Source organism: Chenopodium quinoa, unplaced genomic scaffold (assembly GCF_001683475.1).
Source record: "Chenopodium quinoa cultivar QQ74 unplaced genomic scaffold, ASM168347v1, whole genome shotgun sequence".
NCBI classification, from domain to species: domain Eukaryota; kingdom Viridiplantae; phylum Streptophyta; class Magnoliopsida; order Caryophyllales; family Amaranthaceae; genus Chenopodium; species Chenopodium quinoa.
Genome location: NW_018744502.1, coordinates 1,501,519 through 1,525,492, shown reverse-complemented (window position 1 = coordinate 1,525,492; position 23,974 = coordinate 1,501,519). Strand labels below are relative to the sequence as shown.

Below are 23,974 nucleotides of genomic sequence, written 5' to 3'. Positions count from 1 at the left end.
CATCAACCACCAGACCAAATGTTGTCTTTGTTATATAAGGTATACATGTAAGGTATTTATTCTTATTTACAGCATTTATTTAAGCTAACATAAATTAAATTTTTTTTTGGAAAAATGGGGGGACAACCGTCCCCCCTTGTTCCTACATGGCTCCGCCCCTGGTCTGGAGCTCCCTATATTTACAAATGCACCACCCATATGAGGAACAAGTTTTGTAATTACCCCCAGGTAAACACCATCACGTTTCACATACTTTTGACAAGTTCTAAAAACAACTCAACTAGATTTCCATCTTCAAGTACAGCTATCCTTTGCATGGTACAGATAAAGTAGTTGACTAATATCTCAGTAGAAACTAAACCAACTGGTGGAAGCAGATTACTCTCTGTTCCAGAAAGCAGCTTTTTCTGAAATAATATGGTGTTGTTCCTGCAGTTCTTGAAGACATGCCTCATCTTGAGTAGGCTCCTCGATAATGGGAGTTTCAGCAACTAAGTTGACATTAGTTTCTGAAAAATCGAGCATAGGATATAGGAGCCAGGGATCCTCAACAGGATGGTCTCTCTCAGAGAAAGACTAGGTAGAACTGAAGTCACCATCAACTTGATGATACATTTTTTCACTTTCAATGAAGTACTCACCTCCATATATGAAATTATTAGACGATGACTGTGACGTAACATGATCATTTGGAAAGTTTTTCAAAGTTCCTTCTCAGTCAAAGGAATCAATATGAGCATTGAAGTCTTTTTCAGCATATTGAGAGGTAGCACATGGCTGCATCAACCAGGGCTCCTCCAAAGGTTGGTTCCTTTTAGTAAAGTTGGTCTCTTTATCATTCAGACTATCTGAATCTTCACTTCTAAAATAGTATCCATTGACCATTGGTAACTATAAGATCCTCTAAAAAGGGATTTTCTCGTATGGAATCACTGTCAAAGTATTCCACAATGTCTTCTTGATCTGTCTAAGCGCTGAAAGCATTAAGTTTTCAGAAGCTTACCTAAAGAAGAAATTTCATATGTCCAAATACAAACACGCCCATAATACCTTTAGAAAAAGCAGTTACTGAAGGCTGGACAGGAAGGTGTTGTTCCTGAATTAATGAACCATGTAAATGAGTGTTAGGCCACGTCTTGTATAATCTTGCCAAAGTCGCCCCATTAAGTCTTTCATGTACATTATTTGACAAAGGAAATCGAGGTTTCACCCTTGAGATTGCATCATAACAAGTCCATCTACCGTCTCTTATAAAACAATGGTAATGACAATTCACTGGACAAACCATCTGCTAAGATACATTGAAACAATAATTTGGTAAGGAATCTAAAATCTAATAAACTCTAAGACCATCACCTGAGCCAAGGCAGGAGGCACGGCCGCCTTCGGTCCAGGGAGAAAAATTCCAATTTCATAGCTCCATCCTAACGTTAACAAAATACATAAACAAAACCCTGCAACACATTAGCAACTAGATATGACTCAATTATCAAAGTATGCTCGAAAATTCCCTTTAAATTCTTCTCGCTTATAATTATGAATAGCATGTAGGAATTATGACTAATAGCAATTAATTATAGAGTAAACTTATCTGATTTAATGTCGTGGCGTGACATAGCATCACTGCCCTAAAGTTGAATTTGCCCCATACTTGTACACATGGACTCATAGCAATCGACCTCTAAGGTTACACGACTCTAACTCTCCGGTATACTACGAAGAGCTAGATTGAGAACACAATGAACAATGCCAAAACAAGAGACTATTTTGTGTAACATTTTTGGCGTAAAGAAGAGAAGTATATCCTTTTTTGTGTGTCCAAAAGAAGTGGAGGAGCTTCATTTATATAGTAGTTTCACTAAGTTCAAGTCAAAGGGAGGGAATTCATATTTCAAGGCAACCATGCATAAGAAATTAATCAAAACCCTTTAATTATGCATGTATACTAATTAGCTAGTCTTCCATCTATGTATTAAATGGCTAGTGAGGAGGAAATATGAGGATCAAAGTCAACTAATTGCTATAATCATGGTATTAATCAAGCAAATTTGAATTTTGATCTTTTGAAGCAAAATCAATGAACCTAGACTTGGAATTGCACTATGGGAATAAGTGAATAGCTCCAACATTCCTCCAAATGATTCAAAAGAGCAAAGTAAAGAGATATGAATTTGGGCAAAGGATACTCGGTTTTGCAAGTATCAATGTCTTGTAGACTTGAATTGATACCCAATACTTACAATTGTGTTCTACAATCATGTTGGGTGGACTTGGCCTTGAACCTTTCATGAGGTTAGTAAAAACACAGTTGCGTACTAAACCTTTCTCAAATCAAAGGTGTTCTCGTGAAATTAAAAGTACCCAACATTTGCCTGGATATTTCATGAATGCTCTAAAGTCCTACCCTTTGGAACCTCATAGGGGGTTGGCCGTAGCCCCCACATTCACATAGGTAAGTTCATCAAGTTTGTACTGTCACAAACCACCTTAAATAAGGCTATGAACTTATTAAGAGTTATTTAACTCATCCTTTCACACATAACAGTAATAAAAGTACTACATCTCTTTAATTTATAGGAATGGTCGTAGTACAATACATGAGCTCTTTTGTGACTTCGTTTGACCCATTGAATTTAGACATTTCTAAGATGGGTATCAATCACAATTCACTCCTCAACAGGCTCACTCTAGCACCGAAGGCCTTTATTGAGTGAATCTCTAATATTCCTCTTACATCACGTGATCACATTTTATTTTTTGATTAGTATCCATGCCTCTAGCATGTATACGTGTTTATTCCATTGTAAGCTACCTCAATTGTAACTTATAACTCACCAACAAATATAATAAATGGAGTTGGCTCCCCCCCCCCCCCCCACAATGGATACCTACTAATAAATTTTGCAATAAGAATATTGCATAACGCTTTGAGCCAAAACTTCTTAGTGGACTCATCATTATTGGTTACCTTGTAAACATTTTATACCTGCACGTTTAATCCTTATTTCATGGTACCATACAATGATCATTGGTGAGCTCTTTCACAATCTCCACCTGCACTATGATTATACATGACAATATTCTCGTTACATAAGAAACATTAAGTTAGAAGTAGATGATTCACAATCATAGTCAAACTAACAGATCATGAGAGTAATCATATAATAACTTCTCACACCATAGCTTTGGTGCTCAATTTGATTTATATAATAACCTTATTTACCTTGTATTATTTCTTACAAGGACACACGCATAGAGAAAGTTCCTCCATTTTCACTTTTATATCTAAGTTTTCATATTACTTTGCAATTTAAGTGTTCATTTGAACCACTATCAAACCACTAGAGGATAATAGTGCAAACACGACAAAATACAAACTTAGTTAATAATGAGAAACAATAAAGATAGTCAATCACCAACCTTTAATGAATCTACCATGCATATCAATTTCTTTACTTTCAACTGACTAATGAAAGTCAACATTACAGCCAATAGCTTTCTTATGATTAGACAAAACTAACTTTCACAAATATGATAGGTCACACTGACATAAGGACTTAGATTCATATTAACTTATTTTCTCCGGAAACTAGCACAAACAAAAGGACATGGTCTCTCCACATGATTTAGGATACTTATCCATCACTTCTTGAAGACGTCCCATAACCTCTTCTAATCCTTATACCTTTCTAATTAAGAAGGACAATTAGACTTAACTATTTTGAACTTCGACTTTACTTCTTTCTAGTTGATCTACTTACCAACTTCACAATTGAAAAGTCATGAACCAAATTAAATCATAAGAATCAGATTACAAATTATCATACTATTGCAATGATGAGAGACAATCTCAATGCGTCTCATAGAGCTCATAATTAATTTGAAGAATAACACAACTCAAGTCATTAAAAATCATGTAAAACACAATGCATTAAATAGCAATGACATATTTTGAAACCATGTTAGCATACTCAACCCAAATCCCACATTAGGTCTTTTAAATAGTTTAAAGGTTTATACTAGAAAAATTACATTCCTCATGAATAATTTGAATAAAAGATCACTTACTAAAGTAAGCTAAGCTAAGCAATATTAAATTCATCATTTTCAACAATCACAACATCGCATAGTCTAAGAAAATTAACTACTAAGCACCCAAGGAACATCTCACCTTAATAGGCGCTCCTACACAACAAGTATTTTAGGTTATCACATAATCAATCTATTAATCAGGAGAGGATTAAAGACATTCTTTTGAGACGAAACATTTACCAACATACCGAAAATATTGCTATCCCGTACATAGATTACATTAACAAAAGTTAAAACCACACTAAGAATTTAAAAGACCTTTCAAATAATAGGGTTATTCCTTTCTTTATTCCATCATGTAGAGTTCTCCAACTTTTGTTGACCGTCCTAATTTGTTCAAACTTTGGTCAAAATAACACTCTTATTATTGCTATATAAACAAGGAAAGGAAACAGTCTCATCTAGACCATGAACGAAATCATGACTTGAACAAATTTACTATCAACAAGTAGAATAAAACACATTGATAATTCTACCCTCCAAATTTAACATATAAACTAAGTTATCATGAATTAACACATATAATTCAAAAATTAATCTAAGTCGCATACTTATAAGGCTTACAAACAAATGACTTAGTAATGAGCACATTCATCATACCATTACAAACACTAATTTAATCAGTTGTACACTCAACAACAGATAACATATAACACAATAAGCAGAAGTAAACAGCTCAAAACCTGACAAATCAACCAACATATAACCTCAAATAATAAGCAAGCTTTTATATGAGAGTCCCCTCCTCAACACAGTCACTATTTGTGTCTAACTAACTCACTCATTAAGTCTCAACTCCACACAAAGCATCACAAATCATATGAATAGCACATAATAATAATATATTAAGTAAAGTTAGAAATTTAATAATAAGAAATTAAGGAGGAACTTTCCTGTCATGAGCAAAGTTGATTTATCTGAATTCAAAACAGACTATCTTAATTAGACAATTTTAACAAAATCACACGTCACTCTATCAATTGTTACCCTCATCGGCCTTTTTATGTGCCCACTATAGTTAGGTGTCATTGCCGCTGACTTCTTGACTTCCTAGCAACAAATAGAAATTTAAAAATGAGATAAGCTTCCCTAATGGAGTATCCCTATTCAACGAGATGTAATATGTTCAGATTGATTTCCATTACGCACAACATTGCAAGGAAGACAAAAACTATATAAATGGTTCTTTTTCCCATAGTACTACTGATAAGAGAGAGGAAATTGTAATAATACATTACAAGCTGAACCTAGATAAATAATACACTTGCAAAACTCACGAATGCACAATTTTAGTTTTGCTTTGATACTATACTCATTATTCATAATGCATTTTGCATAAGGAAAAAGGCACGAAAAGGTTATTGCAACTTTAATTTTATTATATTGCATGCGACAGCAATTCATTAGTTCATCAATCCAAAAAATTACATACGTACTGTAAATAATTTGGAAGTATATACATTCTTCACACATTGGTAAAAGCAATGATTACATATCCAATAATATAATATAAATTCCAAATTAAAATTCATGGCTTAAACAAATCGAAAAATAAGTCCTTAATTTGTACCACAAACAAGTATCACTATTAGCCACAATAGAAATTAGAAAGTCGACTTTAGATTGTAGGAATTATGACTAATAGTAATTAATAATAGAGTAAACTTATCTGATTTAATGTCGTGGCGTGACATAGCATCACTGCCCTAAAGTCGAATTTGCCTTGTACTTATACACACGGACTCATAGCAATCGACCTCCAGTGTTACACGACTCTAATTCTCCGGTGTACTACGAAGAGCTAGATTGAGAACACAATGAACAATGCCCAAAACAAGAGACTATTTTGTGTAACATTTTTGGCGTAAAGAAGAGAAGTATATCCTTTTTTTTTTGTGTCCAAAAGAAGTGGAGGAGCTTCATTTATACAGTAGTTTCACTCAGTTCAAGTCAAAGGAAGGGAATTAATATTTCACGGCAACCATGCATAAGAAATTAATCAAAACCCTTTAATTATGCATGTATACTAATTAGCTAGTCTTCCATCTATGTATCAAACGGCTAGTGAGGAGGAAATATGAGGATCAAAGTCAACTTAGTGAGGAGGAAGTATATCCTTTTTCATTGCTATAATCATGGTATTAATCAAGCAAATTTGAATTTTGATCTTTTGAAGCAAAATCAATGAACCTAGACTTGGAGTTGTACTATGGGAATAAGTGAATAGCTCCAACATAGCAAAGTTCTAGTAACTTTCACAACTTGAGTAATAATAACCAGTAGTTCAATAATCCACCTTAAAATAACCCTAAATTCATATACTCACCAGTCACCATTAAATAAACAATAACTTATTAGAATCACTTCATCAAACAGATAATGTGCAAACTATCAATTTGACCAATTCAAGCTGACTAATTCACCAAATTAGGATATAAATTATACCCATTAGAAATAACATGGTGGGTAGAGAGAAGAAGAGGAATTACATTGAATGGTGAAGAGAGAGAATGAGATTGCTGCTGCTTTAGCTACACATTAGCAGAGAAAAAATGACTGCTTTTGTTTGAGTCTGTCGTTGCCTACCTGAAAGCGTTTGCTAATTGCTATGGCAGAAGTAAGATAAGGGAGGGAAGTGGAGAATGATGAAATCATGAAAGGGGCATATTTTCGTAAATTTTACCAGCAGGCGTAAGAGTTGCGAATTGAATTTGGATATAGTTTCGGGGAAATTCGAAAAAAAAAAAAAAAAAAAAAAAAAAAAAGAGGATAGTTCAAGTGATTAGACTTTAGAGTTTCTTTATTTTTTCCTAAGATCGATTCTCATTTTCCGTAATTAAGTTTATGGGATGTTTGGTATGTGGGATAGGTATAAGAAGGATAAGGATAGAGAATTTTGGGTGTGATAGGGATTTTATAAAGTGTTATCCTTTATTTGGTATAAGTTAGGGATAAAAGCAGAATAAATAACAAAGTTACGAATATACCTAACCTTATCTTTCTCCTTTATTTTTTTTCTCTTCATTAAGGGTATAAATGTCATTTTAATTATAATCTCTATCTCTATCCCATAATCTTTTCCCCAAACCCCTATGACCCTATCCCTCTTCATTTATCCTCCTAAACAAATATGTTGTTAGTTCACAAGTCACAACGTGCACAATTAAATTTTTTGATGAAAAATGATTTTAATAATCTTTTCCCCAAATCTTTATCCCTCTTCATTTATCCCCCTAACACAATTAAATTTTTTGATGGAAAATTGTACAATGTAGTGATACCAAAACTCTTAGAAGAAAGTTGGTAGTTTTACAATTTTTTTTTATTTGAATAGGGTAGTTATTTTTTAAAAGTGACGATTAACTAGGTAGTTAGTTATTAACAAAAAAATCCCATATTCTTAGAATTTCAGTTTCAATTTATGTTAGTTTCATACAATATACTCCATAGTTATTTGGTAGTGCTATAAATTTGTTTTATTATTTAAATCATAATACTATTTACACTAGTTACAATAGGGAATTGGTAAAAATAGGCCAATTAACTAAATTGGTAAATAAAAAAGATACCTTGCAATAATTTGGTAAATAAAATTTACTCCTGCGATAATTTGATTAAAAAAAAAAAAAAAACTCCAGCGACATTTAGGCCAAAAAACTAAAAAAATTCCGGTAAACTACTCATGGATGTCTTATTTAATTCTTTTTTGTGGTTTTTTTAATTTATTTCTCTCGTGTATTTTTCCACTTAATTTTCCAATTCTTTTTAGAGAAATAAAAAGCTAAAGAAAAAAGTTTAAATTACTTTTCACTAGATGAAAGCCCGTGCGATGCACGATTTTTCATACATATATCTCAAGAAAAGATATTTTCCTATATACTCTAAGTTGGTTTTTTTTTATTTTTTTTTATAATTATTTGATTTATTTTACAATTTAATGATTTCAGACAAAAAAAAAACAAATAATAATTTAATTAAAATGATATTGCCACTTACAAAAGTATAATTTTTTAATGTAATTTATAATGCGACTTAATTTATTGTTGTTTTGTATTTTATTCATTGTTGTTAGTTATATGACAATAATATGATATTTTTCAAAAAAAAAATTGTAAATATGATATTTCATTGATTACATATTAGGATAAAATCTTTAATGTGAAAAGATAATAATTTTTTATTTTTAAAATAATTTAAGTCCTAAATCATTATTCGTTGCTATTTACACTTGAAATTAAACTCTCAAATCTATATATCATTTTGTATATTTCTTGTGATATCTACCAAATTATCTGTCTTTTCAAATTTTTAGACATGAAATGTATAAAGAAGGTAAAGTTTTTTATTGCGTTATAAGTTTTAAATTTTTTTTATGAAAAAAACATCTTATTAATCGGGTATTTAGATAAAAACCATTAATTTCATAAGATAAATTTTTTTTTTAATAATTTAAATTCTAATATCCCACGGTTTTTTATACATAAAATCTCATAAAAATATTTTTGTAATTAGATCATACTCATAATATTTTTGATTACTTTGCTATTTTTTGTTAAGGATAATTTTTTTATTAATTTTATGTAATTTATTCCCCTAATAAATATTTTGATAAGAACATTAAAAATAATAGTTATTAGATGTAATATTTCGATGTAAGAAAATTTGTATTAAAATTTTTTTTTGATAGGATCACCAACTTTGTTCACACCCATATCTCTTCCATTTAATAAAAGTGGATAAATAGAACATGTTAGCAAAAATAAAATTTATATAAAATTAATCTTTTGTCTTATAAAATAAATTAAAATATTTACCAGAAAGTGAATAATTTTTGTGAAATTAATCTAAAAATTGTAATTATACAAAATTAAATTTATGCATTGGAATTTTTTCATCGTTCCCAATCGCCCAAACAATAGTATTTTGGAAAATTGAATCATTATTTTGTTGTCGCTGACAATGTGTGCGATATTGCTTCTTATTTGTAATGACTGAAAAGTATCTAACGGAGTAAACTTTTCCTTCAATCAATTTTGAACAAAATTGTAGAACAAAGTTGACTTTAATTGAGCCATGATCGTAATCACCCTGTAATTAAAAATAAAAAATTAAGTAAATTTTATGACTTAATTAAGCTACTTAAATCACAAAAAATTGTTTTAATCATAAAATTAATTGATAAAAACTAAAAGGTTCATTAAAAGGTTTAATAAATGTAAATGATTTATAAAGATATAATACCTCCTCATCCAATAGGATCATTAGACGAGAAACTCGTACTTTGATATTCCAAAGATTTTTGTTCGACTATAATTCTCTGTTTAAATGAGATCTGCATGTAAAAACAAAATTCAGTAAACAAAACATAAACATATAATCATTAAGTATCCCAAATAAGCACAATTTAAACAATAATCACAAATATACATTTAAACATGGGTTTTAAAAATTAGGCTAAGAATTACCCCCAGCCATTGATGACCTAATAAAACTGACACAAAATTAATGACACAAAATTTGCTTGGTTTGGTTTTGTATTGATACGAAATTTTGTTGGTGTCATATGATGCGTCAATTTATAATGGTAAAGATCACAAATTTTAATTTAATTTTAATTAAGGAATAATTTTTATTTCTTATCATAAACACTATCAAAACTTATCTTATAGGTATATAAATCCTATATCTAAAGATGATTATTTTAAAAGATAATTTTTAGTTTTTTAAATAAATTAAATCCTAATAAATTAATATTCGTTATTTTTACTTGGCAAAATTCTTAAATCTCATTCATCACTTTTGTTTAGGTGGCAAACGAATTTTTTAGTTCCAAAATAAAATAAAAATCTAATTTTTAATTGGTCGAAAATATACCTTTGCTTATGTGGTGCGCCGAATGCTCTCGAAAAATGCCTACTTTATTTATATAATATTAGATTTAATTTTTCAACCGTTATTAACGAAATAAAAAGGGGGGGGGGGTTGGAAATAAAATTGGGTAAATCAAGATTTAGTAAAATTAAAAGGGATGAAATGTTAATTGAAAATTTTCAATGGGAAAATAAAATTTAAAACCACAAAAAACAAATAAAATTGGGCATTTTGAAGAGTTTGTTGAAAACAAAAATAATTTTGGTCTATATGTCGCCTGAGTTTATTACTTTTTACCAAATTGTCGCATGGGCCTAACTTTTGTTACCAAATTGTCGCAAGAAGTCTTTTTTATTTACCAATATGGTCAATTGGCTGTAAAAATAAATATAATAGAGAATAGTATAAATAAGTTTTACGTCATGTTCTATTCACTTTAATAAAATGATAAGGAGTATTTAGTAAAAATAATTCAATTCAGTAAAAATAATTTTAAGTGAAGAAATATTACAGTTCAATAAAATTAATTTCAATTTAATAAAAATAATTTCAATTTAACAAAAATAATTTTATTTCGATAAATAAAATTCAATTTAGCAAAAATAAGGTGAAAAGAACTAGGTTTAATCAGTAAAATTAATTTCAATTCAACAAAATTAATTTCAGTTCATCAAAAAATAATAATAAGATTTGCAGCAAAAAAAAAAATACTAAGATTATTAAAAATAATAATAATAATAATAATAATAATAATAATAATAATAATAATAATAATAATAATAATAATAAAAGATTAAGAGAAAAGGGTCTTAGTCAAGACACTTTTAATCTTATATCCATGTCCATCAAATTTTTGAAAACGATATCGTATCCTCCAATCCAATCCCTACTCAAATGCGACACCGAGTCTAAGCAATATAGGAAAAAGTAGCTTAATAACAAAAAAGATATTACAAAAATGGTATTATTTGAATAGCATTGTTTATAAATTTATAATGATAAAAAAGCCCAACAAAAATGAAACATGTATCTCTGTATCTCTATGAATTCAATTTTCTCCTTAACGAACGACTAATCGACTATATAAATTATATACCTTCCGAATATCATCATAAATAGAACTTTAATCTTCTACAATCATAGTAATCCACATTGATGCATCACAACATAATTAATTTGACCAAATGAATACTGTTTGAAAAGAATCGCTGTAGCTATATATGTATATACGTAACAAACCATTAAGATTTATATAATGTCCAAACCCTTACTGCCACATGTGATGGCTTTTATGTTTTGCGATATTTCAGAGCTTCAAAACGAGCACTGAGAGCATCATAATCTGGCAACTTGGGATGAACAGAAGGAGTCCCAGGTTTACCATACATGCCACTTGGAGGCTGTTGTTCCATATCGATATCTTCATCACAATCCGATTCATCAAATTTAATATCAGTATGTGTACGACGAACGTTGTAGCTGTGCCGTCTTACTATGTTAAAATCCATATCATCTGAGTTCATGTCAGTATTGCTGTGGCAATTATTTCCAGCTCCTCCTAAACTGAAAGATCTGTATTCCCTTCCTTGGGTTCCCAAATTACCCTCTTGGTTGACAGGATGTGGTGATTGATTACTTCTTGTGTTGATATCAGAAGATGTTTGAGCTAGTTGGGCAGCAGCTTGGGCAGCAGCAACAGCGTCTTTTGCAGAATCAGCAGCTGCTTTTGCTGCTGATGCTACATCTTGATAATTTGCACTACCCATCTCATTAACACCACCACTTGATACTCTGAAATAAGGCCAGAATGAGATGTTAAGATTTACAGACCTGACTGTATAATATTCAGCTCAAACAAGCATTGACAATTTGTACTTGGAAGCTTACAGACCTGGTCGTAGGCGTCGTAGACTTCTGAGCTTCAGCAGATGGAGGTGCTCTTCCAGAATTCAATGGCAGGCTTCCAGCGCTAACAAATGTTCGTGGTCCCTCCTAATCAGCAAAAGAACATAAGCATGTAAACAAAGCAATTTAGAAAGATAAATCATTATAGCTGCAAATTAACTTCCGGGGAAACCATTCCCTATTTAACATTGCAATTTACGTAAGGGTGCTAATTAACAATTAGCCCTAGGATACAGTATTAACACCCAAAAGTGAACACTTCACAATAACTAAAGTACCCCGAATATGATACCTATATACATTGGTAATTTGAGTCACCATATAGCAATGTTAAATATTAAGAAATTTTATTATATATCAAAATTGTTAAAACAAGGATTAAATAAGATCTGAGAACTAAGGAAAAAAAATAATCAACTTGGGGCCCAATATTCCAATAGCTATTAGATTGAAGTAGCCAGAATCACAATAATAATAAAGGAGCATAATCAGTGATATTAAATATAAGCCCAGTGTGATGCCTCAAAGCTTAAAATAAATCTCTAGAGGATCTATGCATGAAGGTTCATAAACTTGACATTTTATTAAGAAAATTGGTTTTGAAGGCTAACAGAATATTAGTGATATGGAAGCCAAAAAAGCTGGGCAGCTAGACAAGCTATATAGTTCTCAGGAGCTGAAAAGAACGTGTCATTTACAAGGCAGAACATTGTTTAACCTGGATTATTGCCTAGGAAAATTCAATTAGCTTCCACACTGTGCCAGTAATGCCAGTAAAAAAAATGGATGCCACTGATCACTTGTGGAGCAATAAGTTATAAAAAAATCTTGAAGCTTAAAAAGCTTAGAGATTTTGCTGTTTAAATAGGAGTATGGAAAACTTGTAGCATGGGTATCTTGGAAACCTGAAAGTAGCTAGAACACCGCTAGTATGAAACAACAAAGTGATTACTATTTATGCCACCTTTGATTATTCAAAAAAATTCATGTCGTGAACTGGCATCTGGTATGCTAGATGTCATAGGAGCCAAGAGCTTTGAAGTTCGAAGCTTTGAGCCAATAAAATTTTCCAACAATGGAAAGCATTAGAACTAGGAAAGAACACTATGTTCTCGAGAGGGCAGCTTGTCCCATGCACTCTGCAGAATTGTCCTACCATTTTTTTCTTGTATAATTACAATCGTAATAATAATAACACAAGCATAACTTGGAAGGAACAAACCTTACCTGGATTCACAGATGATTTAGCCTAAGAAGAACAAAGAAAATTGAAAACTACAAGTTTAAGCTAGCTGCTGCTAACACATACAATTAGCACACTAATATCTTCTCACTAGCAGCAAATCAACTAAGGAAAAGGCTAAAGTAACCTTTCTTGCTGTTATCTGATTATTAGTTATTACTTCCTTTCATTAACTGTCTAATCGGATCTTGCTTGAGCTGTTGAATGAATCTAAGAAGCAAAAGAATTAGACCTTGAATCACTACAACATGGTTTGTTTAATTCAGAAAATCAACAGTCTCTAATTCTGTGTTTTTGTAAAATGAGCCAACTTAATACATATATTGGCCTCTAAAAAATAATCAAAATATACCCCAGTCCATCTAACCTTCTGTTAATCCAAGAATCAGAGCAGAAAGCATTTTATCATGCACTAATTTATACCAACGAAGAAATTGAAGTGTGAAGACGACAACAGAGAATTAAAAAGTCGAATGACAAAGACAAACATACAATGCGCTCCTCTGGAGGCTTGAGAAGCTCTGTCTCCGTCTCAGTTGTATCCCATTCAACCTGGTACTCCTTCGCTATTTCCTTCATGACCCTGAGCTTTAATTCTCCAGGAGGGTTTAAAGCAGAGAGCTTTTCAATTAACTGCAAACGAAGAGATCAAAAACATATATGCATCAAATACTTAAAGGGGCTAAAAGAAATATAATACAGCAGCACAAATAAGTACAACATATTTTAGGGATGATCATTCTCAAGGCAATTATGGCAAATTCACCACCATTATTGAAATATAAAACTGATGGGCATGATATGCAATTGCAACTACAACAAAAGATTAATGAAACAAAGTCATTGTCATCAAGTAGTCTCATATTAACAAAAGACTTAGGCGTACAATTTTGTTACTTAACACATTTTATCCAAAGCAACAAAAAGAAATCCAGCAAAATCATATACCAAACGATTTACACCACTATCAGGACGCAAATCCGTAGCTGCATCTACAAAATCTTTTCCATATTTTTTCTGAAATATATCCCGTATTGCCAGAAGTTCTGGAATGTCTGAGCATCTTGGTCCTGCAAATATTAAACTAGAGATGGCTTCCTTCAAGTCCGAAGGGCAGTCCCTACAAGTAAAAACAACCAAAATAATTGAGAATGTCTTTTTTTGTAATCATTACACAGGTTCAAATTTGGGAATAAGATCGCACCTCTGCTTTGCAACTATAGAAAGTCTTGTAACTAGTCTTTCACAGAAGAGCTCAAGAATCTCATTTGCAGCCATCATATTCTGCTCCCTGATGACATGTTCAACCTACAGCAGTAGATAAAGACCCTTCAGCTACTCAAGAATTCAACAGTTCAAGCTTCAGATAAAATTGCAACTCTCTCAGTGCAAACACATAGATATAACAAGTTTATGGAAGGTAAAAGTGCAGTTAGGCAATTGGAGTCCCACAAAAAGTTAAACACACTATTTAGTTAAGAGTCTATTTTAAGCAATGGCAATGCTTCTACTATTACACTGCCCTAAGTTGAATGCGTCAATAAGCTACTCAATAATTCTGAATTCTTACTTTGCTGCTGAAGAGTAATACTATCAATGTTATTGCAAATATAGAGTAAGGCTAAAAGATTGTTGCAATTATAGCTTCAGATTGGGAAGCTATAAATAAATTGTACTATGAAGCTGTCCAGTACTTTGAGGTAATGGTCAAATATTGTATCTAATGTGACAGAAAATTAGTTCCTCTGTTTCTTTAATAGACATAGAGGGGAATAACCAGCAAGTTTAATGTCACTCCAACACAAGCAATATAATATGTTCTCTAAGATAGAAAATTCCCCAACAATATCAACATATAAAATGCAACAATATAGCAATTGAACAACCATAAACAATCAAGCAAATGACACACGATGTTTATGAGGAAAGCGCCTTTAAAAGTAAGTAAAAACCACATGATGATGAGGGATTCTGCCCAATTGCTCTTATTTGTTCAAAAAAAAAAAAAAACAAAGAATGTAACACAAACAAGGTACAACAACAATTTTAAAGAACTACTCTACGGAGGTAATAATTAAGATATATGACAAGAAACAGGGTGGTATAGGAGCAATATCTCACAATTACTGGCAACAAACAACAATCATAATGGTGAAGATGAAATCCTTGATGTCCCACACAAGTTGTCAACATTTGAGCAAGATCAGACAACGGATGACCTACTATTGGGAGGTGATTCATGAGACTGCTCTTTTAAAAACATGAAATGGCTACACAAAAAAAATCTTTATTTTCTAATCTGGTCTCACTGATTTTCTTCATCTCTTTTCTCCTCAATTTAGATAAACCCCTACGACTTTTAGTGCTCCCCTAGTACATGGAAAACGCACACCAAAAGTCAAACAAAGAAGCTTCACAAAAAAGCCTTAGAGCTTAAGCTGAAATTTACACAACTTGCCCCAAAAATAACATTTAGTAAAATGAGTTTCTTCACATAGGAACGGACCCATATCCTAACAAATCTCCCCCTCCCAAACATGTAGAGGTGGTTTCCACTCCGACAATTGAATTACAAATCTCAAACTTGCCTCTTGGCGGTGCTTTTGTCATCATGTCGGAGTAATTATCATCGATAGGGACTTACTCAAGCTCAAGAAACTTAGCATCAAGAACATCTCGTATCCAATGATAGCTCACATCAGTGTGTTTTGGCTTTGCATGACAGGTAGAATTCTTAGCAAGAGATTAATAGCACTTTGACTATGACTATGCATTACATCTCTTCTATGTAGACATAAGTCGATCACTTCATCCATAAAAATTCCTTACATGCCTCTCTTTGAACTTTAATTGAGTAATGGATAATGCCACACAAATCTATAACCTCATGCAAAAGTGATCAAATTACCCGAAGTAGACTTCCTCTACAACTCTTTCTACAGTGCGAGTGGGAATCCCTGAAGCTTACAAAAAAACTTTTCTTTGAATTTTTTTCGAACTTGAAAGCGCCCCTCTATAATTTTTTGTATTGTTTGTCGAGTAGTTCAAAAACAGGTTGAAAAAAAGAGGGGCAAAATAATATCACCAGTACCAAAAAAGGAATAGGCTTATCGCTAATACCTTGTAGATATCTCAAAATAGATATCTCAAAATGCATTTCATAGTATTCCAATGCTCTATCCCAAGAGAAAACAAGCTATATCTTGCATAGTGCAAACCATCAAACTACCCATGGCTAAAGAATATGGGATATACAATATGCTTTCTCTCTTCCATAGAATTTTGTTAGGAACTCAACCTAAAATGCAAAGTAAGAGGAGCATTCATTGGTTTGCTTACTCCAAACCTTCTGAACATATGCCTTTTGTGAACATATGCCTTTTGTGTGAGTGTGTGACAACCAAAAACTTCAACCCTTATAATCATGAATCATGATGGATCCTCTTACCTAAAATGTTCTCCTAAAATGTTCTTTGCTAGCTTGAATTTCATCACAGACAAAGTCCTACTCTATTATTGCTTAACTTTTTTGCCTATAGTAAGCTTGTTCTCAACATTTGTAGCAAAATGATAAAATCTTTGTTAGAAAATTTCTTCCAGAAGACACAGCGATCACAAAAGGTCTACTTATAGCCTTTTTCGTCCCATAAAGAAGTCAAACTTGCGATACCATTTTATCAGAGCTTGCTTTAGGCAATATAAGATCATCTTGAATCTGCACACATACTCTTCGTTTGCATTGTATTGCTTTAGGCAATATAAGATCATCTTGAATCTGCACACATACTCTTCGTTTGCATTGTATTTGAATTCCTCCGGTTGTTCCAATTGCTTACTGTCCACTAGGCTATGAGTCCTTTCTTATGTGGAGAAGCCCATTTTACTTATATTAATTTAGGGCAACTTGTGTAATTTTCAGCCTAATATCTAAAACTTCTTTGAGAAGCTTATTTCTTTGACTTTTGGTGTGCTTTTGCTATGTTTTCGGGAGCAATACAATGAGAAAATGAGAGGATGAAATTTAATTAGGAAAGAAAGAAAAATACAAAATGATGAAAGTGAAGCCATTTTACGTTTTTTGAGAGAGCAGGATCAAAACTCATTCATTCATAGTTCGTTTCCGCTCACTTTTTTACACACAACAAGGGCTTCATCTTCGTTGCTGGGATTATCTTTGGTGCATTGTGAGATATCGCCATTGTACCTCCCTTTTTTCTAGTGATATTTTTCTTCTCCATAGGGTAGATCTTTATGATTGTTATTGCCAAGTAAATTGAGTATCCATTAGTAACATTCTTCTTATTATATTAAGAGCAATTGGGTAGATTTCCTCATAGTAATGTGGTTTTTACTTTTCACTTTAAAGGAGTTTTCCATATAGATGTCGTGTGTCCTTAAGTCAACTGTTTGTGCTTGTCAATTACTATATTGCTACGTTGTACGTGTTGATAATGCTGGAAAAATATTGATCCTCAAATAGTCAAATTATATAATTGTATTGCTTGTGTAGGAATGACATCAAACAAACTAGTAGTGACATCAAACAAACTGGCTGCGAAAACTTGCATAGGGTTTTTTGTCAATTGAATTACTCATTGAGAAGTGTGTTGATAGTTTAATAACCCTTCCAAAAGGTGGGACTATGTCACACCAATTTCTAAGATCTATTTAACTCTACATTAGAATCATTGTCGATAAGTGGTTATTTTAGAGTTCTAGATGTTGCCATATCTTGGTTGCATTTGACATAATTTCTCTTGACTTGGTCAAGGGCTTCTGAATAAAGATGAGCTATATAATGCCTTTTCCTTCTACATTTAGTAAATAAAGTCAAGCTAAATTTTTAAACATTAATCAAAGGTAGAAACTAATTTGGGACTGAAAAAAGGGACACAATGATACTAAACAAGCAACCAAAAAAAAAACATTACTGATTTTGTCAAATTCTCACCCAAATTTTGTCAATGATCAAAATTACAGCACCCATAACTCATAAGGTATATTTAGTGCTCATAATACAACCCACTAAATCATGCTTCCTTCGCTTCATTTAAGTTAACATGTTTCCTTAAGCACGTTTGTAATGCATGATTTTATACATCAATGTCTTAACTTATTAATTGTTTAAAAATACAATAACTTAACAAGTTAATATTAGGAAAATATACATTGGGACGAATCAAACAATACCCCGGGAATATATTTATAACTACCCCGTATAAATTACGAAACAAAGTCAGAATAAATCATGTGAATAGTATTAAAGTCAAAACGTGTTCAACAAACAAGCAACAGGGGAAGTACAAGCTAATCCAAAGGCTCAAACCTCTAATATAAAACAAACAAATTCCATAGAAAATTTCTGATCAACACCAATAATCATGAACAAAACTCATCAAATTCGGTACCCCAAAATAAACCCACCAAAACCCTTAAAGTAGAAAGTCAAAAATTGTTGATAAATTACCCGAATTCGAGCAGTAGCATCCTGACCCGATTGAAGAAGCAACGCAACATCCCGTCTCATCTGCCGAACCACCGTCTCTCTCTTATTCCGTAGCAGCTTAATTCGAGCCGTCGTCATCCGAGCCCATGTCTTACTATATACCCAACACCCCCAACAATTCAGAAATCAAATTCAATTCAATCAAATCAAGAAAAAGAAAACCCAAAATAAGAGTAAATACCATTTGGAAGAATTGAAGTCTCGTCGAAAATAAGCACCCAATTTAGCGAGTTTCTTGCAATGGGTTCTCACTGCATAAGCAACTGACATTATTTTCTCTCTCCTACTCCAACTCCTACTCACTCACTGAGTCACTGACTCGGTTTCGCAGTGAAGATGAGCAAAGAAGAGAGAGAAAAATGGAAGAATTTGAAGAGGGTCAGTCGATTGAGTTTTTAACGGTCAGGTGTGTTGTCTGCTGGAAATGGAAATGAATTGTCCGACCTTAAAGCTAGAGTGCAGTGGGGAGAGGCGCTAAGAGTGTGATCTTAGAAAATAGAGCCGTTATGTTGTGATGGGGAAATGTGGGTAAAGGAGACTTTTTTTGCCGACTCTATCGGGTAATGGGATCCTATGTGGCCTTTTTCCTTCTACTACAAGTTTCCTATGCTTTGCAGCAAAAAAAAAAAAAAACAAGGTTTCCGATGCCTTATCCGAGGTCATTTGCTCATTAATTTTTGTTCATTTAATAAATGAGCAAAAATTGGTACACCCGCATGTAAAGAACAAACTCTCCAAATTTTTATATGGCCAAACATCATGGGATTACTTTTTAATTTTATAGGGGCTTTTTGGTCAGTGTTATAGGGATTATTTCGTTAGTGTTATAGAGATTATCTGGTCAATGTTATAGGGGGTTACTCGGTCAGTATTACAGGGGTTACTCAATCAATGTTATAGGGGTTACTTTGTTATTTTATAAGCGGCCACATGGCGTGCCTAGCCGCATACAAGACGTACCATTTTAGGAAATGGTTTCCTATGCTATTTGCTTACAACTCAGAATATACTTTTTTTTTCATTCAGATGCACCAATTTTTATAAATGAAAGTTTTAATTTAGATGCATTACTATTCTTTTAAGTTCAAAAAAAAATTTATCTGAATTTATCTTATTTTACTTAAAAAATTGAATAGGAATCCGTATTTCAAAAGTGATGTATCTAAAAAAAGGATGAAGTAGAAGGTTATCACTTTGATAAACATATGTAATGGCAAAATTATAAATAAATCAATAGCTTGTTATTGAATATGAGCCCCATAGCTGTGGATATAATTACGAAAATGTCGTGCTTATTGCTTACTAGACATCTTTGTTGATTGATATACAATTTAGCACTTTTATTAACGAATTTCGTCTATCATGGTTATAAAGTGGGTTTCCCTCATTTGCTTACTAGTATTTGTTGGGTTTTACGGTGTGCGAACACTGCGCGGAATTAAAACCCGCCCAAGGACCACATGCACAAATTAAAGCGCCTTAACTAAAACATGCATATAATTAATAAAACAATAAACACATAAAGGGGGGAGAGAGAGAGGGAGAGAGAAAGAAGGGAAAAGACGTTCATACCCTTGAAGCGTGTTTTCCAATTAGCACGAACACGAACTCACGAACGGAGCTAGAGCCTCAAATGCGACTCCTCCAACGCGGTCCACCCACGCGCCCTAGCTTTGGATATAACCGGCTAGGGTAATATTAACACTACTAACAAGAGGATCTCTTTTTAAGGTTTTCTCAATGGAGATGCCTTTTATAGAGTTCAACTCTTGCAATTCAAATCCCAAGGTCCTTGGGTATTTATAGGAGAAGCATTTCCATCCCTTTGATATTCCATCAATGTGGGACTTTGCAAAGTTGAGAAATAAATGCATTTAATTTATTTCTAAAATAAATTAAAATACACAAAAAAAATTATCAAACAACAAGTGGCAATCACATGGGAGGGTTAGGTGAGGACCATAAGGGAGGGCCACAAGGCCTTCCTTGCTCCCCAAGCTAAATCGACCCTAATGAGAAGCGACCAGCTGGCGGCTGCCTAGAACAGCAATGGCTTGCCTTTGCTGGCAGCCTTGCGCTCTCGACCAGCCAGCCAGCCTAGGCCCATCGTAGCACAGCAGGCCTCGCAAGCTTGTGGATAGTTACGCTGCTAGGTGGTGCTGCTGCTGCTATCGCAAGCCTACGCGCACACAGGTCTGTTGCTGCTTGTTAGCCTTAGCACATGCTAGCAAGGCATGGCTAGCCATGCTAGCTGCTGGCCCTTGCTAGCAATGCTTGTGCACCACACACTCGGCCACCAGGCCCCAGCCAGCCCACGCGCGTGGCTTGATGGGCTTGTGGCCAGTGCTAGGCTTGCGGCAACATCAAGTTCCTAGCCCTCGCATGGCTAGGACAATGCGAGGCTAGAGATATGCGCTTTGACATATTTATTGTTGTTTGACTTATTTGTACATCTTGTTAAATCCTGGAATTTGACTCGACGTTCGGCTTTTACGCTTTGAAGCTCGGAATCCGACGTCGGAGTACGTATCCTTTTGTTTGACGTATTAAGACCTTCGGCTTAATTTGTCGTCTCAGTTCGGTTGCACGCTTGGGCGTGACCCGTTAGGTCCAGTAAAAGGAAAGATGTGAGATTAATATAATTAATATCACTGATCGGAGATGGCCTCTAGCCCGAATTTTCGATCACTTGACATCATTGAATAATTAACTCTGCATTTAATTTTGAACCCTGTATCGGAATAATACACTTGTTCGAAGGACAACATTCCTTTCAGTATTTATAATCACTCTATGGCCCTCTTTGGCAATTAACTTTAGCTATAAACATTTTACCAAGCAAAGCTTGGTCTATTGGTAAGATTTGCTTCTCCCAACCATGAGGTCGTGGGATCAAACCCCACTAGAGGCACTTTGGGGTGGAGATTCCCTTAACCCCCCCCCCACTCCCAAAGTGCCTAGCCCGCTAACCCGGCTGGGAGGACCTGTGAAAGGTTTCATTCCGATAGGGCTCTTTTCCTTACCGGCCAAAAAAAAAAGCTTTAGCTATGAATTCCTCCATATTTTAATCATTGCTCATTTTCTCTAGGCACAAAGTTTTAGGAGGAATATTAGAATGCATTAATTTATTATTGAAGTGGGGTACGTTGATGAATACAAAAAATCTGGAAAAAAAAAAAACAATAGTGGGTAAAGTAGTGGAGAGAAACACTTTGAAAAATATTAAAATATGATAGGAAAAGAATAATCCCACCTTTGTGTGGTCTTTCGAAAACAATTCCATCTTCAGTTATTCCAAAAACAATACCACTTTTGACATCCATCTTCTTTAAATAGACCTTGACCGATTGGTAACTTGTTATTTTAGGTTATTTGCCACGTGTCAACTTTTGATTGGTCTATTTTAATTTTAATTTAAAAATAAATAACAAAAATATAAAAAAAATAAAAAAAATACCAATCCCTGTAACTCCATCCCGGCAGCCCCAACCCCACCACACCTCTTCCCTGCCCGCCTTTCTCATCCTCGGAGTCCTACCCAGAATTTCGCCACCCACTTTGAGCAAATTGCCGTTCGAAATTCCATAAAACTCAAACCGTTTCCTCCACCATTTTCGGATTCGCATTGGATTTTGGTTTTTGGTTTTTTACTTTATTTAGCCAAAAAAAATTTTGTATCTTCTTGTTCTTCCATGTGAATTTCAGCAACTACATGCATGTGCAATCATGGAAGATACTGTGTTGTGCTATAGTAGGCTCATTGATACGATTTGTCAATAGGTTCTCTCAAGGAATTGGTAAGATAGTTCCAAATTTGATATCAATTATCAGGTGGGAAGGGGTTTTGGGGTGGGGGTTGGGCTGTCCAGACAGGAGGGGTGGGGTAGGGAGTGTTTTAGACGACAGTGAGTGGTGGTGGGGTTGTAATTTAGGTGGCAAGGGTTTTCAGGGTGGTGTTAATGGTGGACTGGTGGTGGCCATGAGAGGGGGTGGAGAGGTGGGAGGAGAGAGCATTTAAAAAAAAAAAAAACCAATTTAATAGGTTGCAGGCCAAATGGTGTGTTTAAAGAAAATGGATGTTAAAGGTAGGATTATTTCTAGAATGATTAAAGGTAGGATTATTTTCGAAAGATCACACAAAGATGGAATTATTCTTTTTCATTTTCTAATATGATACGAGGGGCCACTAATTAGTGGTTCCTGCACCAAAGTGTACCATGCATATGGTATACCCGATTTTTAAAACAAAAGTGTGGACTGAATACAAATATAAAGTACACGAGTAAATTTATTAAAATTTCATTTAAGTAGAGAAGAAAAAAAATAACAAAAAAAGCAGTGCATACATATTCAAAGAGCGAGAGCTTATTTATTCATATTCTTTAACTTATTTATTCAAATATCAAATGCTACCTACCCGCATATATCGTTAAAAAAATGTTTAATTTCCTAAATTTTATAATTCATATTATCTCTGTGAAACAAATACTCCAAAACAATTAGAGTTTCGTACACCCGGGTGTACCATGCGCATGAATATGGTACACCCGGAAAAACATTACTCTATGAATAAAAGAACATCGTCTATAAAAGAGCATCCTATATGTTTTAAAAGTACGCACATTTAATTGGGGATGGACAATCACAGTTAATGAGCTTCTGAAAATTTCAAGGTCCACTTAAACATTTACTTTTTATCTCTCCTAAAATTTACTTTGCAAAAAAAGTAAATTTCCATCTTCTCCATCTTTCCCACCTTCCCCCTTTCAAAGAAACCTATTTTACTCAAAAACCAAATCATCTTCAGAAATTAATCAAGTTTTTTTGCAATTATGAAGGCCAAAAACGATGGGTAAGTGCGAATTTCTCATTCAACATCCCTTTTCTCACTTAATTTCGCATTTCAAGTTGTTAGTGTATTAAAAAAATTGTAAATTTGTTTGGTAGGGTCTCTGTTATTGTTCATGAGTTAATTTGGAATTTTAAAGTTTTCAATGCAACTAAAAATGGTAGATATGTTTATTAGGAAATGATTCAATGATTTATTAATTGTTTCTGATAATGTTCTTTTTGATGTAATACGACGTTCTTTTTCAAATTTGTATTATGTTCTTTTATTTAAAGTTAATGTTCTTTTATTTAAAGTTAATATTCTTTTATTTAAAGTTAATGTTCTTTTATTTAAAGTTAATATTCTTTTATTTAAAGTTAATGTTTTTGATAATGTTCTTTTTGATGTAATACGATGTTCTTCTATTGGATTATTGCTACTGGTTTATCTACTTGGAAATTTAGCTTACTATTGAATTGTGATATTGACAATTTCAGCGTGTCCGTTAATTGTTACCCTGTATATC

General features: G+C 33.2%; 1 protein-coding gene across 1 annotated transcript; it reads right to left on the bottom strand.

Annotated features, from left to right (window-relative positions):
- Window positions 1-10,913: 10,913 nt before the first annotated feature.
- LOC110697968 (IST1-like protein) lies at window positions 10,914-19,203 on the bottom strand. Its single transcript, XM_021875364.1, has 7 exons — window positions 18,799-19,203; window positions 18,579-18,711; window positions 14,316-14,419; window positions 14,060-14,231; window positions 13,604-13,744; window positions 11,855-11,955; window positions 10,914-11,754 (listed from the first exon to the last, which is right to left on the bottom strand). Exons 1-7 carry the CDS (start codon window positions 18,885-18,887, stop codon window positions 11,253-11,255), a joined length of 1,242 nt encoding a protein of 413 aa, XP_021731056.1. The 5' UTR covers window positions 18,888-19,203; the 3' UTR covers window positions 10,914-11,252.
- Window positions 19,204-23,974: the final 4,771 nt, after the last annotated feature.